Genomic DNA, 17,764 nt, shown 5'->3' on the forward strand with positions numbered 1-17,764 from the left:
AAATGCTAACATCTATCCTTTTTACCAATTATTTCTAGCAAGAAACATTTGCAAGTTAATTGCATTCGCAAAAGTATACCTATCGGTTCGTTTTCTTGTGATGTAAATTGTGCTAACTACAAACACGTGTTATTTGAAATCTTTATGACTGGTCATAATGTATCCTTCAATGTCTAGTTGTTCTTATAAAATGTATGCGATTATCAACATTGCCATAAAAAACACTTTTAGACACCGCTGAAAAAATGGTTTTGAAGATTCTAACAAACCAAAACGGCCAACTGCTAAAACTATGTAACGATGACAATCCCGTGCAAAGGATTGTGATGCCATTTCTCGTTTTTGAGAATAAGTCACACATTAATCGTGTTTTTTGTTCAAAATTAAAATACATACTTTTTATCAGCTCTATTATAATCAATTGGCTGTCGCAGGATGAGTTCCATATTAATTGCCTCTTGTTTATTAGTAACTTAGACCAACGAAGTGTAGAAAATCATATCGATCGCACGCATATAGTAAACATGACACATTTAAATACAGCTCTTCACGCCATGCCGGTATTGAAAAATACCTAATACTGTTGTTTATAAAATTTGTTAAACGAATACTCGTTTGTTTGTTCGGTATAGTAACATAAATATCAAACCGCAGCTATAATCGGGTAAAAAAATCGTTGTATCAGCCTCTATCGGGTGCGGTATTCATGTATTATGGCATCATTGGAACCATGTCATAAAAAATTACAATGTTGCCATTTACACGTTGTTGGGTGCATACATGTTTCACAAACATGTATTGTTTAAATTTAAATGTGTTGCTTTTTAGGGATTGATAGTAACGTTTATTTATTAAACTGTATAATATATTTGATGTTATTGATTCATGTGTTTGGTGTGGTTTACTTTGAATACAAAGATTATGCCAAGTACATAAAGGTTGAAAATCTTCGGATGAGAAATATTTAGTTGTTTTCTATGAAATATTATATTGCATATGAAATGTTGATGATTTTCGTGTAAACATGAAGTAAAGTTGGCTGCAGTTCAATCTTATACAAACACACGCATCTATACAAATATGAAAACAATGTCCATAAATAATTTTCAGTTTAATTGCTTGTTAAGTCTAGCTCATTAAAGATGATTTTACGTTTAATGAAATGCACAACAATCTTTGAACGTACGAGTAATTGCCTATAGTAGACACACTAAATCTGTTCAAAGATATTTAACGAAGGTTACACACTATTGTATACCTTTGTCTTTTTAGAATGACCGTAATTTCCCGTAATGTTTTACGAGATATGATATCAATCTGTGGACTTACCTTCTGTATACAGTGTAGTATGTTTTACCGCTTGTAGAAGGGTAAGGGAAATACCTTGGTAACTTGCAATTTTGCGTTCGTTTAAAAACAATCTTAGTGTTATTAGACTTTATAATTGTACTTAACATTGTATTTTAGTCAGTCTGTTGTATTGCTATTGATATACAGTTATTGTAAAGACAATATTGCGCTTTGTATTTCTTCACTAATCCTGTTGCTATTTTGTTTGGTGCCAATAGGATTATTAGTATGACGTGGCTTATGTTTTTTGACATGTGAATTCATGATTTTGTCATTACATTCACACTTTTAAGTTATCAAATGTTGTACTGTAAAATGTATAGATAGTGGTGGTGATTATAGTTTGATAGAACATTTACAGCTCACGATAAAACGATGGCAAAAACTTATATGCATTGATCATATTCATTGACATTACCAAACATTATATTGAAAACATTTATAGACCGTGGAATATCACCATTAATATTTTTTTCGTATGCTTTGATTCAAGCCATCAGCTTATTTTGATTTATAGGATGTACATAGTCATATGCATACACAAACTATGAAGGCCAAATAATTAGACTCATATCATTAATTGGTACATTAATGCGAACCATACTTTGATCAATATGTAAACCAACACTGCACGTCAGACTCGTACTATTTTTGTATTAAACTTTAAGATCGTATCAATCACCATGTAAATACTTAGGACATATATTTATCATACCACCGCATTGATATCTGCCTGATATAATGTTGCCTGATATATTTTGTTATATTATGGTCAACAGGAAGATCTTATATCAGTTAATGTTTGGAGTTACGTGGGATTTGCAATAAAGTCAACAATTTCTATCAACATTAATCAGGTTCAACAAAACAAACAATTTGATACCAAGAACGCATATATTTTATTCTAGTTTAAAGTCATAAATCACAAAAACGTTTATTTTTTAAAAAATAACCACAGCCCGCACTACAAAGTTAAATGACGTCATCAATGGGACAATAAGTCTGAAATATCGATATAGTCATTGCACTCGCAAGTGTTGCACAGAAAGTCAAGGTAAATGATAACTGTATGCTAATCCTCAACGTTTTAACAAACGATTTAACACGCTTATGTCAATATTTACACTATCATTAAAATGTCAATTGCAATACACATCTCAAAAATGGCGTCTCCAAACTATTCGGTGAAGTGTGTTCTTCGATTAAATTTGTCACTGCAGTCCATTCCTGATCTCCAGTTCAAGACGTTTGTAATTAAAGCGGGTGTACTCTTCTCATTCGTAGTGCAAACAACTTTTTTTCTCTATACGATGTTTAAAATAAGCGATTATTCGTGTCGTCTTTTCGAACGCCGTTGCTACATTTATGTCAACGTGTAAAAGCCGGATCAGCAAAATCAGCGGGGATCCGTACATTCTAAATATAAAAAATGGATTGTTTTGCAGATTTTTAGAAACATGTGGTATGATAAACAGAAAAGCAGGTTACTGTCCCATCGTTTGGTAATATATCAGGCTCGGAAGGAATAAAATAACGGCTCGGCAAGCCTCGCCTTTATATTATTCTAAGCCTTGCCTGATATATTACAAAACGATGGGACAGTACCCTGTTATTCCCTATATATAAGATCTTGCATTAGTGGTCGTTTTGTATTGAATTTATTAAACTCGTCATCTAAATAAAGATTAAAACGAGGTTTGCCAAGTTTTTATCTTTATTTAGATGACGAGTTTAATAAATTCAATACAAAATGACCACGAATCTAAGATTCTATTTATAACATGACGAACACATTTTCTCTGTATTTTATGCTCTTTTCACCTTTTTATTCACACTGTAAAAGAGTTTAACTGAAGAAATTCGATGGAATAATGACGTCATTTCGTCACAAAAATGACGTCATTTCACAGTTATATAACAAGTGTAATAACACCCATGTAATAAACACAATTGAGCATTACGTTATTTCACTCCTGGAGCGTAGGTCATGTTATAAGCAAGTATATATGTAAAGCGTTTACAATTACATTTGTCAAATGCATAAAGGTGTATACAAAATAAAATCTTAATTTTAGGTAACCTACTAGTGATTACATTTGCTGAAAATGCATATAAGTAACTTACCAAATAATGTAACTTTTTGACAAAGCCGCTTTTTAAGCTGATATGTTAATACATGGTTAAACAATGGCAGTAATATATTGGGTGCAATACTTTAGTGTAAGAAAAACAAATGAAATGTCATGTTCCAATCTGTTTTGGTAATCCATGTTTTTTGGAATAAAAACGTTTTGTTTTGAATAATGAATTATTACCGCGCTCAATATTCTGTAGAAAGGAATTAACGAATTGTCCAATTTAAAATTGTCTTCTCAAAAGCCGTCACATTATGTATCATAATAACATTTACGTCGCTATCCGAGATGAGTGTACATGTTGATTTCTGTTCTGCGACAACCTAGTTATATAATAATCAAAATATGATATCTGATTATTTAAGTCAACCATTGAACATCTTGATTATTAGATACTACTTATTTCACTACAATAAAATCTACTTAATTAATGTGTGAAGGTGTAACGCAGAATAAAAATATACGAAGAAATTCAAATGGTCTTTTTAAATTGCTTTTTAAGACTTCCGAACGTTTAAGAACAACTTTATAAACAATGCCACATTTAGGATCTGTTATCTAAGCTTTTTGTTATTTTCGAAACTGATTTTTCCGAAATTAATCAAATAAAAAATTGCGAATAGGCCTATGTAAATAATGTTTTATATTGAATCACATTGCATTAGTTTTTATATACAATTTTCATGTTCATGTACTTATATTTGTTTTGCATAGTAACTAATAAGTTTGTTGTTGTTTTATGATGAATTTATTGTACTCTTTATATTGCATCCCGTACTTTGGCTAAAAATATTCTAACACTTACTTTTTTCTAGTATGTGTGATTATTTCTGCTTTTATAAATTATTTTTTTTGGCACATAATAAAGTAATTTGTTGAATCAAATTGCATCTTAATTATACAGTTACAAATAACACTTACAAATAACTTTGTTGTTGTTTCACGATGCATGTATTGTACTCGTTATATGGTATATATCCCTTACTTTGAATACAAAATATTCTTACACTTACACTTTCCCTGTATGTGTGATTTTTTCTTCGTTTATAAACTTTTATCTTCAAATGCGTTGTTATGTTGTTTTTTCAACGATACAAAACGTTAAAAGCGCCCTTAAGTGTAATTTTTTCGCTTAGTCCTGGTCGATTGATCGTATACATTTTATACCTGAAAATATATAAGAATGACCAGATGTCATGTCAAACCGCATTACTTTACATGTTCTTCATCTCAACGCGTCAACGTCAACGTTATACGGCTGCTAGGTCAGTGTTCGACACGGCGTTTATTGGCAACTAACGATGTAAATTAATTGCTCCGATAACGCTGTCAGCAGCTGTGCGTATCGTTAGAAATAAAGCCAAATGGGCAATATGAATCGAACATGTAACATATAATAATATAACCCATTTATTTGTACTAATTATATTTCAGTACATCCTGTGATAGCAGGTTCTAATTTAATTGGTTTTGATGTAGTAATAGAGATAGAGGAAATGTGTGGTCCCATTACAACTTTAGTATCTATATTAAGATCTCAAACGCAATATAATTTATAGTTCCCGTTCAGATATTATATTTAATAAACAACGGAATAGCAAGTGCTTATTTAATTCTAATCGTACTCAACTACACAGCGGAATAGCGTTATACCATAACATATCATATGAAAATGCATAATTAATTGATCTTCCCGATTAAATTATAATTTAGCGGAATGGCGAGATCAAAATGAAATGGCATATTCAAAAATAAAGCGGAAAAGCGAAATCATATTCACCAATAATATTTAACTTGTTAGCGGAATAGCTGGGACATATTTAATAGATATTTAAAACCGATAACGCAATATGTAGTTATCGTTCATTTCTGTATGTCAATTTACAGCAGATTAGTGAGTTCCGATTGTATATCGCTGCATCTTATTCAGGGATTTTGTTTGTTACATTTCCTTTATTTTGGTAATTAGGCATGTGTACCGGTAAAAGGCAACGACTCCACTCGATAATTAATGGAAATGCCACAGTATGAATACATCAACTTCTGCTAAATGCATTCGAGTTTTTTTTTGCGTGTATCGCTTCAGGAACAATTGCATGATGTCCTTTAGAACCAAATATGTCGATTTGATTGCTAATGAAAATTAGAGTTTCGTTCATTAGTTCCATTTCAATTATCTCTCTATGTTTTTGCTTTAGTCTGACAAAATGGGAAACAACAATTACTGCGCCAAATGTTAATGTTTTAAAGACAACGAAATCAAAATTACCATATTTTGTTTGGGTGTAAAACTGAACATTCTTACTAGTCAATCGTATCATCGTACTTTGTGGTCAAAGTTTAACGTTTAATTATATTTCGGTGAAACAAAGTTTAACACGATAATATTATTTTCAATTCATTGCAAACATATCCTTAAGTGATTGATACTCAACGGTGTGGTATATACAAGCACAAGCTTAATCATTAATTGACGACGTAATGCACAGAAATATAGGAACATCCAGTTCATTAGGTCAGCGTTTCTTCAAATTTTCGGACATTATATTTTTGGATTTTTTTTTAGTATCTAAATTTTCGGACACGAACAACACATTTGTGTTAAATGTCCGAAAACTTAGAGTAATTACGGTATTACTTGTTTGTTGCAGCTAGCATTAAGACAAAAGCGTGCAGACTGCAGATATTCTCATAGTGTTATACAAATCTCTGTTATCGAAATAATCTCGAAATAATTTATCAAATAAATGCTTTAATATACTTGAAAACGCGCATTTGCTTGATCAACGCACATATACAGTTGGCGATTGTGTTAGATGAAATTAAACCAAAGCGTTTTGGTAAATAATGGGGTTTAATAAAGAACACCAGTTATGGAAAATCCATCATCATTTCGGCATGAAAGACAACGAATTTATTTACGAATTTTTTACACATGAACAACTATTATGCTAATTATTGTAGTTCAACAATAAATAATATTTGTCTTTAGTAGGTCACTGTTTGTGTAGTAATATAGTTATCACATTTAATCAGTGAAAGCATAGCGCGAAGGGATATTTAACCAACATGAGTCGCGTCATGCGAAAACGGGTCTTGTGCCATATGAATTCGCGCAGTCGGGTCAGGAACTACCCTGTCCGCAAGTGCACAGGTGGTCTGGAGCTATGATAGACGCATATACACGTGCGCATATGAGGCTATTAGTTACCAACCTTAATAGCAACTTATGAGGCTATTAGTTACCAACCTTAATAGCAACTGATTCTTTATCAGATCAATGGGAGAAAAACGAAAAAGTCAATACTATTTTAGTAAGTGATCAATTAAACCATTATTTCATTGTGTAAAGCAAAAAAAAAACAATATACAAAGAAAAATGTTTTATTTTTTCATGAATGTTAATTCCATTTCATTATTGTCTTATACTGATAAGTAAAAAGCAGTTTATTTGGAAAAATCCTGACAATCGGAAATAATTTTAAAATACCAACAGAAAACCTTAAAGAATACTTCGCATTTTTACTTGATACTCGGTCACTAAATTGTCCGCGGAAGACTTTCGATAAATGTTGATAACGCAGTATTGCTTTCAAAATGATGAAACAAAAACTACCGTAATAATATAGTGAAAAGACGGAAATCGTTTCATTATCTAACCACAAATGTTTGCCGTACTCGTTCAGTCGGGTATGGAAATCGTTCTTGAAAGACTGAATATACTGTATAGGCTACCGAAATTTGCCAGTTTGCTTTACATGACACAGTATGAATTATCTTCTCTAAGATATTCCATTTAGGAAAACACAATATATTTGTATGAACCCGCGACATGCGAAAATGTGTTTTATGCCATATGCGGGTAGCGTAGCTATGGTCAAGCCTGCGCATCTCGCAATATGTCAGGAGATAGCTGATGAGACCACGAACCCTTAAGTGATTTATAGAGGACAGCGCAGCTCCTTACCAATCTGCGCAGACAGGGCTTTAGACGCAACTAGCATATGTTGCCTTTGTGAGTTATTTGGCCTTCATAGGGCCGTCTCTGGAAATCCTTGCCTGTTTCTCTGCCAAAGATTCGCCCGTCCGTCCTCTACGCTGCCATCTCCGCTGCTCTCGTCAATTATCCGATAATAACTATCCACAAACGGACTATTACCATTCCGCTTGGCGATCATTCCAAGGTCTGGGAGTCAGCGAAGTCAGCGGGAGAGGACGTCCGGGTCGAGGGATGACAGTACTTGCTTGATGAACAGCTCCGCTCGCTGCAGTTCAACTATCGAAACCTCCTCAGACGAGGTAGTGAAACCACTATCCATCTACGGACAATTACTATTCCGCTTGGCGATTCTTCGGAATCTTCAAGAAAATGTTCTCCGGGTGACTCTCGCCCCGGTTGCGACGTGTACGCTCAAGCTGCGGCGCTCTTTTAAAATAAGTACGCTATTGCATGTATAGAGTAACTTTGATTTTTTGTTTACAATCACCTTTTCTTTAAAATTTTAAATGTTAATCGCCTGCTGACAGATTCAATCGTCATTGGCGATTCTGTCGATCGAAAACGCTAACATATAATATCCTGACTATAAAATCAATTAAGACATATACGTTTTTAATACCAGTATTCAAATGATTTTTTTTTAAATTGTTGATGTTGTTTTCTGTCACGTGTTAGTCGCATACTCACCGGATGAAATGTGTGTGGTTTATCATTTGCGCGTGTATTCAAACCAAAAATTAAAATTTGTAAATAAAAAATATTATACGGAAGATCACACCGTTTGTGTCCTCACGTTTCTTTGTTTATACGTTTATTTTCTTCACCATCGAAATATATGGTATTCTCATATTTGATTAACACGCAGTTTTCTTATGACACATTCAAATCATACTTATTTATATATATATATATATATATATATATGTGTGTGTGTGTGTTTACATTATAATACTTGTGTGAATTCAGCACTTTTGTTCAATGAAGGGACATGTATTTCCATATCAATAGTATGAAGACAACATCTAGTGGTTAACAAAAACAATGAACCAATGGCAATATAACACACACTATTATAAAACATATGTGTCGTGTTCTGAGAAAACCGGACATAACGCATGTGCGTAAAGTGTCGTCCCAGATTAGCCTGTGCAGTCCACACCGGCTTATCAGGGACGACAATTACCGCTTAAATTAGATTTTTGCTAAGAAGATACTTCATTTAAACGAACAATTTCATAAAAGCGGACAGTGTCGTCCCTGATTAGCCTCTGCTGACTGCACAGGCTATTCTGGGACGACACTTTACGCACATGCATTATGACCAGGGTTCTCAGAACACGACACATATTAGCCACATTATTATAAGACATATAAAGATGTGATGCATAAATAAATGTGAATAATGTTAAATAACGTGTTGTGAAGAAAACATTGTCTGGCTGGCTGTGTGGCTGAATGCAATGCAATTGCATATTTGTCTTGATATCGAAGAAATAACCCTATGTAAACTTGTTGTTATCATTCAAATGATGAAATGTGTTTTAAGAATAATACATAAGGGATGTTTTAGTTTCAAAAATTCATCTCGACATCAGTTGAGTTTTCGTATAAGCAAAATGCCCATTTGAGTTTGTTATGAGCCCTTTGTAAACATATTAAATATATTTATCCTGACCGAGTTCAACGGTAAATGTTTCCACGATGGTGGTTTTGTCTTGGATTTTTTTTATTCAAACACTGTACATAGATGTTTAACGATTAACCTATTTTCTCATAGAAGTACATTTTTAACTTGTAATCCGGTGAATTTCTATGATTGGGAATTGTGCAAATACAAACTGGTTTGTAATTTTTCTTTACTTGTCTTGTTTAACTTATGTTGATTGATTTGCAAGAATATTCATAACACATATTTTTAAACATACACTTAATTATGTGTTTCTTCATGTATAGTTCATTTATATTAATGTAGTATTGTCCTACATTATTAATCTTGGTTTTAACATACTGGTACAGTAAACAATGATTTATTGAACATATTTTATTGCATGGATTTTTGCATTAAAACGGATATGAATACACCAAAACAATTGCAATAAAGAATAAACACGAACATCTAAATATAAGAAAAACTGAGTTCTGTTACATAGTTGTATTTATTGAAGTATCTATTCCTTCGCTTAGAAACCATGTGCCGTTAAAAAAATAATAAGCGATAGCATACACAGATAAAACCCGGGAACATACATGTACAAACATTTTACGACTCTGTAATCCATCTTAATGGCAAGATGACAATGTTGTGGTTACTAACATCATTGAACAATAAGGATTGTTCAGGGTTGTGGTATAAAACTTAATCACGACTAACAAAAGGAAGTGGGTAAACATTCGTAAGGCGATTAATGTTCCGACCAGTTTTTAGAGGCGACGAATGGACTGGGATTATTATTTTAAAAAAGAAACTAACTATTTTTGAAGATAGCTCGATTTTTTTCAAAGATATATTTACTGTTAGATTGAAGGTTTCGGTACAGCATAATTTTGCGACAAGAAAGGCCAACCACCCTATATAATAATCATCGACATATGATAGGCGGTAATTTAAAACGCATGTAGATAAAACTGTCAATTCTCTCAGTTGTTACAAGTTCGTCTTGACGGGGCTGGGGCTGGATTCACCAGCTGCAACGAGTGTACGTGTCGCAGGTTGGCCACCTCGGAGAAGCGCACTTCGCAAGTGTCGGAGTTAACGCCCACTATAAAGTTCGCCTCACTGTACATGACGCGCAGCACGTGGTAGAGAAACCCGTCCGGATTACTGGAGCCCTGGAACACCGAGCCGCCGTAGTAGCGCTGGAATATGCCTGGAAACAGACATACGCTTTAATCCACTTAACCCGATTCCAGTACGGAAACTAATGTATTGTTGGACAAATATTTTAATATATGAGCCGCGCTCTGTTATAACCGGGAATAATGCATGTGCTTTAAGTGTCGTTCCAGATAAACCTGTGCAGTCCGCACATGCCCCTCAGGGAAGACACTTTCCGCTTTCATGGATGTTTTCGTTTATAGGAAGTCCAGTTAAGGCGAAAAGTGGACTGCACAGGCTAATAAGGGACGACACTTTTCGCACTTGCGTTAAGCCCAGTTTTCCCAGATCGAGACTCAATTTTACAATTCAACTACCCACCTCTGGGAGCAATGTCGCACTGCTTGGTGACCGTGCCAGTCAAGGGCTGTACAAGAACCAGTGACCACGCCCACATGTCGTGACCGGCGTCCGCCCACAGGCCAGGGGAGAAGGCGTACATGGACTCTGGAACGAGGTGTTAAAGCCCCATTAACACTGAAAATCAACGAATATTTCGTAAAATATTTCGTCAAATAAAGTTAACCCATACACAATCAATGTTCGTTATTGCAATAGCCAACATTTTAACGCTAGATATTGTCTGGTAACATAGCGTTAACGATACGCAAAATTATGGAGCGCCTTCACTGTCTTATAATACCAAAACTTGTGTTATGACGTCAATCTGACTGTGCACGAATGTCTGTAATCATTATATATATGCTTAATCACAAAAAAGGCATTGTGAGTATGAAAAAACTATTTGCGTCTATCCGATCTAGTTGAGCCTTGTTACAGAGTTCCTTCTTTTATTTATTTGAACATTCTGATCAACTGCCATGAAGATCAGGTAAAAAATGTAAGTGTTAACATAGATTTTAATAATTTTAGTCATTTATCAAATGCTTGGAAGCACATCACCCACTTTGGAACGTGACCTGTTAATCACTGAGACTAGACCTTGTGACCTAAATGTTGAATATGCTACTTTCAAGCTTGACTATGAAATCATTTAAAATAATGTTCTAACCAATTTACAAGTGGATCAGAGAGAGAATATGACCACTAAAGAATTAACAGACCTTTTCTTATATTTGACCTCGTGCCCTTATTTTTGATAGAATATGAAACCCAAAATGACATAGAGGTGACTAGTTTCATATGAATCTGGTAAAGAGGTGACACCCAAATTTAAACATTGTAAAATGATATCTTATGTGTTCACAATAAACTTTGGATAAAATACAACAGACAAAGAGTGATAACAAAAGCTCACCTTGTCACATCATAACAGGTGAGCAAAATAACCCAAACTATGACATCATGTAATTGCTCTGTTACTTCCAATAACAATAAAATATTACTTTTGAAACAAAAACAATACCTTCTTTTCTTACTACAGGCTGTTCTAGAACAAGATTGCCCTGTATCGCTCACCCAAAACACCTTCTATAGTGTCAAAAACTTGTGTATGATTTGACTTAGTTGTAACCTAGCTTTAGTCTGCACATGACCAACTTGCAAATTCAGCTTTTGATTTGATTAAGATGGACATTGTAAGCAATTTTCATGAAAATCAGGAAGATAATGTGACCTGTAGAAAGGTAAAGGAAGTTTTCTTTATTTTGACCTAATGACCTAGTTTTTTACAAACTACAAACTTTCAGACTGAAACTTTATTTCATCGAGATACCATTCTTTCCAATTTTTATGAAGATCTGGAAGAAAATGTGACCTCCTGAGTGTTCACTAACCTTTTCTGTGATTTGGTTTGTTGACCTAGTTTGGACCACATATGACCTACTTTCAAACTTAACCTAGAATTGACCGAGATGAACATTTACCAACATAAGACAAACAAGGGCTGTTTGTAAAACATGCATGCCCCCCATATGGGCTGTCAGTTGTAGTGGTAACCATTGTGTGAATACATTTTTTGTCACTGTGACCTTGACCTTTGACCTAGTGATCTGAAAATCAATAGGTATCATCTGCCAGTCATGATCAATTTACCTATGAAGTTGCATGATCATAGGCCTTACTATTCTTGGGTTATCATCAGGAAACCTTTTTACTGTTATGAGTCACTGTGACCTTGACCTTTGACCAAGTGACCTGAAAATCAATAAGGGTTATATACCAGTCATTATCAATGTACCTTTTATGAAGTTTAATGGTCCTAGGCGTAGGCATTTTTGAGTTATCATCCGGATACTATTTTACTGTTTTGAGTCACTTTGACCTTGACCTTGAACCTAGTGACCTAAACATAAATAGGGGTAATCTGCAAGTCATGGTCAATGTACCTATGAAGTTTCATGATCCTAGACGTAAGCATTCTTGAGTTATCATTCGGAAATCATTAAACTGTTTTGACTCACTGTGACCTTGACCTTTGACCTAATGACCAGAACATCAATAGGGGTCATATGCCAGTCATGATCAATGTACCTATGTAGTTTTATGATCATGGGCCTAAGCATTCTAGTCACTGTGACCTTACCCTTTTATCTAGTGACCTGAAATTCAATAGGGTTCATCTGCCAGTCATGATCAATGTACCTATGAAGTTTCATGATCCTAGGCCTAAGCGTTCTTGAATTATCATCCGGAAACCAGCTGGTGGACGGACCAACTGACGGACTGACCGACATGTGCTAAACAATATACCCCGAACAAGCCACATAAGAAATGCAGCATAACACATTCTAAAAAGAAAATACATCTGTGCAATGATATCTTTTCTTCAAATGGTAAGATGAACAAACAAGAGGCCCAAAGTCGTTCACCTGAGATAACAAGATATTATTGGGACAAATATTGTGACCAAAATTCATGAAGATCGGAAAATAAATGTGACCTCTCGAGTGTTAACAATGTTTTACTATAGCAATATAAGGAAAAATGCCCCACCCCCTGGCAGCCATGTTTTTCAACCAATTGTAACCATTTTCGAACTGATCCAAAAAATCATTGATAATTATATTCTGGCAAAATTTTATGAAGATTGGAATATAAACGTGGCATCCACAGAGTTAAGAAGGCAAATGTTGACGGCTCATAACGATCACAAAAGCTCACCATGAGCACGTTGTGTGATTACACTCAATGCGTTCAAATTTTTATCACAGGCTTTGCCATTGACCTTTATAGTATGGATGGCTTTGTTATTATTTATTGCTATCATAGACCTGCAATATTGTGTGTATGTTTACACTACACAAAGCATATGACATAAATAGACTAATTGAGCTTATAAATATCTGATTACTATAGCCAGGTCAATTAAGGACTTAAAAACATTTGCATTGTCCTGATTTCATGAGGACTTAAGATATTTATGCACATAGAGTTTCAAGATATGGGATTATCCACAAATAAAAAGTATTTTTGATCTGTGTTGTTCAGGCTCTTTGTCGGTGACTGTCAAAGTGAAATTTCCATGTGAAAAGGATGTCAATTTTTTCATTTAACCATTGTGTATAAAGAACGGTTCTGCATATACTTTGCGATTTTGATAGGAGATGACCAGGGTGACAGAGAAAAGGGATATGCATTTGAGATCTGGTCAGGACTCCATATAAAAGTGGTTATATCTAAAAATGTTTAATTACCACATGACCATTGACTCTAGATCTCCGTGACATGACTAAGGTTCTAAATTAATCTAGTATGAACATTTGAACTATATCTTTTTAAAACAATTAAAATAATATCTGATGTACACATTAAATCAACAAATGTGTACAGATACTACTTAACATATATTATACTGTATTGAACGTAGGAACTAGTAAAAATATCCATTAGAAAAAGAGATCAGGATATGAAATATTCATTGCCTGAAGCAAAAACCCTGGAGCTATGTTTATATATCTTTAAACACACTGATTAAAGAAGTAAAACAATACATTGATACAACAGAGGTAAAGTCATCCCCTCTGAACAATATGATACATAATTATGTATCATATCTTTTTATCTGGATCTGGATAGGTACACAGCAGGATGTTTAGGTGTGCGCGCTGCGGGAGAGATATAGGAGTTACTTATATTTTGGATTTAATTTTATTCACCGAAATTCATCACTAAAGTTAGAGTATGCTCTCATTTGATATAGATGTAAATGATTGTATCAAGCAAAATATATTAAATAATTATAAGTATTTATTCACTGTCATGATTTCAGTATCATTAAAATGATTTCAGTAAAGACTATCATTCATATGCATAAATTTTGTTAATATCAATATAAGTATACTACATGAAAACATTTTTGAAACAAGGGCTGTTTGTAAAACATGCATGCCAGTATGCCCCCCATATGGGCTGTCATATGTTGTAGTGGCAGCCATTGTGTGAATACGTTTTTTGGCACTGAGACCTTGACCTTTGACCTAGTGACCTGAAAATCAATAGGGATCATCTGCGAGTCATTATCAGTGTACCCATGAAGTTTCATAATCCTAGGCGTAAGCTTTCTTGTAATATCATCCGGAAACCATTTTATTGTGTCAAGTCACCTCGACCTTTGATCTAGTGACCTGAAAGTCAATAGGAGTCATCTGCGAGTCATGATCAAAGTACCTAAGAAGTTTCATGATCATAGGCGCAAGCATTCTTGAGTTATCATCCGGAAACCATTTTTCAAAGTTGAGTCACTGTGACCTTGACCTTTGACCTAGTGACATGAAAATCATTAGGGATCATCTGCGAGTCATGATCAATGTACATATGAAGTTTCATAAGGCATAAACGTTGTTGAGTTATCATCCGGAAACCAAATTGTCCAGACAAACATCCTGGTCAAGTTTCATCAGTATTTCAATATACCTTTGAAGTTTCATGATCATAGGCGTAAGCATTCTTGAGTTATCATCCAGAAGCCATTTTTCTAAGTTGAGTCACCGTGACCTTGACAGCCATTGTGTGAATACGTTACAGCACTGTGACCTTGACCTTTGACCTAGTGACCTGAAATTAAATAGGGATTATCTGCGAGTCATAATCAATGTATCTATGAAGGTTCATGATCCTAGGCATAAGCGTTCTTGAGTTATCATCCGGAAACCGTTTAACTATTTCGGGTCATTGTGACCTTGACCTTTGACCTAGTGACCTAAAAAGGGGTCATCTGCGAGTCATGATCAATGTATCTATAAAGTTTCATGATCCTATGCATAAGCGTTCTTGAGTTATCATCCGGAAACCATTTTACTATTTCGGGTCACCGTGACCTTGACCTCTGACCTAGTGACCTGAAAATCAATAGGGTTCATCTGCTAGTCATGATCAATGAATCTATGAAGTTTCATGATCCTAGGCATAAGCGTTCTTGAGTTATCATCCGGAAACCGTTTTACTTTTTCGGATCACCGTGACCTTGACCTTTGACCTCGTGACCTCAAAATCAAAAGTGGTCATCTGCGAGTCATGATCAATGTACACATGAAGTTTCATGATCCTAGGCGTAAGCGTTCTTGAGTCATCATCAGGAAACCCTTTTACTATTTCGAGTCACCGTGACCTTGTTCTTTGCCCTAGTGACCTCAAAATCAATATAGTCTATAGGTTATAGGAAAAAGATGTTCAACTTTGTGAAGAAAGCATGAAACTTTGTATACAACAATTTTAAGGTATGCTGAATTCAATAAGATGTGAGGACACGCGATTGAATAACTCTATATGCCCTAAAATGAGGCTCCAAAAGGGGGCCCAATTTTTCATTTTTTATTTTTGAGCCACAGGATAGAAAAAACAACAATACATATTTTTTCATTTTCTATTGTGTCTATATCTACAAATGTATCAATATTTAATATATCAAACATGTTTATACTAAGAACACAGTAAAATTACAAAAATGAGGCCCCAAAAGGGGAAAAATCTAAAATAATGGTTTTCATAGACATTTAATGCTTAAACATGTCCACTTATTGAGCTTACATATAATATTTAACTAATTTGATCTTAATAAATGTCATACAACTTTTTAAATCCAAAGCTAAACAATTCCTGTCCAAAAATTAATGAGGCCCCTAATGGGGAACACTTAAGTAATACCTCTCTGGAAATGCAAATAATACAAAAAATGTTGAATCACTGGACCAATAAAAAATCTTAAAATAATTTATCTTTTTTTGCATTAATAATATCTCATAACAAGTATTACATATTTAATTATTAAGGTTAAAGCCATATATGAGGCCCTACATGGTAATATACTAATAATTGTTTAGTGTTTATCAGCTTCGATACTGAGTATGAGTAAAATGAAAACATTATTAAGTCAAACAATACCTTATATTATTTTTTTTCATAACTATTCATAAACTTCAGTTCATATAAAATGCATGATATAACATATAATAATTATGGTTCAATTACAAGCAAACTAGCTAACAAATGAACTTGAATCAGTGTTGAATATGTTATCTTTATTCGGTTAGGTTCTTGTAATATTTGAGAGAAGTAATTGTCTCCTAAACAATGATAATTCAATAGTCTGTTCATGTATGGTTAATGCATAATTATACACAACTAAAATGATCAGTAGATTAAAACTCGGAATGAGGCCCTATTCTTGGTTTTTCATGTATACCGGTATTATCTAAACATATCATAAAATGTATTATAGATAATTCCATTGGTTCTATAAAGCAGTAATTCGTACTGATGTCATGTATTCATATCATATAAACCTATTTATAATAGAGTGTATACTTAAATGTATCTAATACTTTTGGTATACACTCGTATTATGCAAGTATCTTATTCTCTTACACAAAGGCCTTCACAATGGCACAACTGTGTACAGAGTAAATTTGCCTTGATGCATTTACATATACCAGAACAGATGTTTTTCGGCGTAGCTGTAAACGCCAGCTTTTCACCTCAGCCTGACCTTAGTAAGCGACCAATCGATTTTGAACATAATATTTCCCACCGGTAGGTCTGAAAATTTAGTCCATCAAATTTCTAGTTTTGGGAAGTATATAAAAACGGTATACCGGTATTACAGTTTGTTTAGCCACGATGTTAACTGCAAATTCAGCATGAAACAATTGTATCTCTAATGATAAGGTTTGAGAGATAGATCAGTTTCACACTCAATTCGTGACATCAATAGAGAGTGTGTGCCTTTTTATATTTAGAAGATTGTATGCGCCAGAGCTTAAAGGCTGTGTTTTCATATTCGGTAATTACTAAGATATTGCCTTATGTGAACTCATAAATTTTATATCATATAAGTATTGTTGTTCAGTAACCTGATATACGCTTTGACGAAAATATTTTAAATTGTTTTCAAAATTGACCGTAAAACACGTAAATGTAAAGCTTTAAACAAGCCGTCGTTCCAGCAGTGGAATCGTTACCTCACTTTAATGCATTGAATTCCAACCCGCAAGGTATCAAGGTCAG

General features: G+C 34.1%; 1 protein-coding gene across 1 annotated transcript; it reads right to left on the bottom strand.

Annotated features, from left to right (window-relative positions):
• Window positions 1-9,724: 9,724 nt before the first annotated feature.
• On the bottom strand, window positions 9,725-10,803 carry LOC127875065 (uncharacterized). The gene is made up of 2 exons (XM_052419884.1): window positions 10,682-10,803; window positions 9,725-10,352 (listed from the first exon to the last, which is right to left on the bottom strand). The coding sequence occupies exons 1-2, from the start codon at window positions 10,800-10,802 to the stop codon at window positions 10,123-10,125; spliced, it is 351 nt and encodes a 116-aa protein (XP_052275844.1). The 5' UTR covers window position 10,803; the 3' UTR covers window positions 9,725-10,122.
• Between the last annotated feature and the right edge of the window lie 6,961 nt (window positions 10,804-17,764).

The sequence above is a fragment of the Dreissena polymorpha genome, chromosome 3, assembly GCF_020536995.1.
Source record: "Dreissena polymorpha isolate Duluth1 chromosome 3, UMN_Dpol_1.0, whole genome shotgun sequence".
In the NCBI taxonomy this organism is placed as follows: domain Eukaryota; kingdom Metazoa; phylum Mollusca; class Bivalvia; order Myida; family Dreissenidae; genus Dreissena; species Dreissena polymorpha.

Coding starts and splice junctions, on each gene's coding strand:
- LOC127875065 (XM_052419884.1), bottom strand. CDS start 10,802: ATGTACGCCTTCTCCCCTGGCCTGTGGGCGGACGCCGGTCACGACATG. Junction 10,353..10,681: donor GTGCGACATTGCTCCCAGAG/GTGGGTAGTTGA, acceptor GTCTGTTTCCAG/GCATATTCCAGCGCTACTAC.